Source organism: Seriola lalandi, unplaced genomic scaffold (assembly GCF_002814215.2).
Source record: "Seriola lalandi dorsalis isolate HSWRI2012SDOR001 ecotype SW California unplaced genomic scaffold, Sedor1 jcf7180002055009, whole genome shotgun sequence".
In the NCBI taxonomy this organism is placed as follows: Eukaryota; Metazoa; Chordata; class Actinopteri; order Carangiformes; family Carangidae; genus Seriola; species Seriola lalandi.
The window spans coordinates 49,270-50,343 of record NW_019525552.1 but is presented as its reverse complement, the minus strand read 5'-3'; the positions used below and the strand labels follow the sequence as shown (position 1 = coordinate 50,343).

At 52.2% G+C, this 1,074-nt stretch overlaps 1 protein-coding gene across 1 annotated transcript in view; it reads right to left on the bottom strand.

The window, feature by feature from the left end:
• The window catches only part of LOC147817153 (multifunctional procollagen lysine hydroxylase and glycosyltransferase LH3-like), a 2,274-nt gene extending 1,255 nt beyond the window's left edge, over nt 1-1,019 (bottom strand). Inside the window, exons 1-3 of the mRNA XM_087171575.1 lie at nt 864-1,019; nt 708-779; nt 526-630 (exon numbers count right to left, since the gene is read on the bottom strand). Coding sequence (XP_087027701.1) covers nt 526-630; nt 708-779; nt 864-998 — 312 coding nt within the window. The 5' untranslated portion in view covers nt 999-1,019. The remainder of the gene's footprint in view (nt 1-525; nt 631-707; nt 780-863) is intronic.
• Nucleotides 1,020-1,074: the final 55 nt, after the last annotated feature.

Below are 1,074 nucleotides of genomic sequence, written 5' to 3'. Positions count from 1 at the left end.
GTGAACAGGTGAACAGGGGAACAGGGGAACAGGGGAACAGATGAACAGGGGAACAGGGGAACAGGTGAACAGGGGAACAGATGAACAGGTAAACAGGGGAACAGGGGAACAGATGAACAGGGGAACAGGTGAACAGGGGAACAGGTAAACAGGGGAACAGGGGAACAGGGGAACAGATGAACAGGTGAACAGGGGAACAGGGGAACAGGGGAACAGATGAACAGGTGAACAGGTGAACAGGTGAACAGGGGAACAGGTGAGCAGGTGAGCAGGTGAACAGGTGAACAGGTGAGCAGGGGAGCAGGGGAACAGGTGAACAGGTGAACAGGTGAGCAGATGAACAGGTGAACAGGGGAACAGGGGAACAGATGAACAGGGGAACAGGGGAACAGATGAACAGGTGAACAGGGGAACAGGGGAACAGAGGAACAGGTGAACAGAGGAACAGGGGAACAGGTGAACAGGGGAACAGGTGAACAGGGGAACAGGTGAACAGGGGAACAGGTGAACAGGGGAACAGGTTACCTTGTGTGATCCTCCAGACCATTCCCCGTTGTCCTCCATGGTCTCCACCATGTGATCACACATCTTCTCTGAGAAAGCTGGAAACCAGTAAACATCTGGACAGGGCTGAGAGACACACATCATTAATGAGCTGTCAGGTAAAACAGGGAGGATTGTGGGATTTATCGGGGGTGTTTTGTCACCTGCTCCACGAAGGTCTTGTCATCTTCAAAGATTCTGGAGTAGTTCTCGTGGATGTACTTCTCCTTCCAGTCCTGTGAACAGAGACACACTCAGCCTGCGCTCTGGATCTCTTCCTCACCTGCTCATGTCAGTAACGCTCAGGTGTGTCGCCTCACCACAGGGTTGTCGAAGATCTGCCACATGTCCGGGTGCAGCCTGGACGTGTTGAAGCTGGTCGACGCCACCAGGCGACCAAACTCATCGCGGTTTGACACGAACATGAAGACACCCTGCACACACACACTGTTCATCACTTCCACTGTCCCAGGGTTTATTTCCTCAGGACAAACAAACTTGACTGATAAAATAAACAAATACAATCACAGC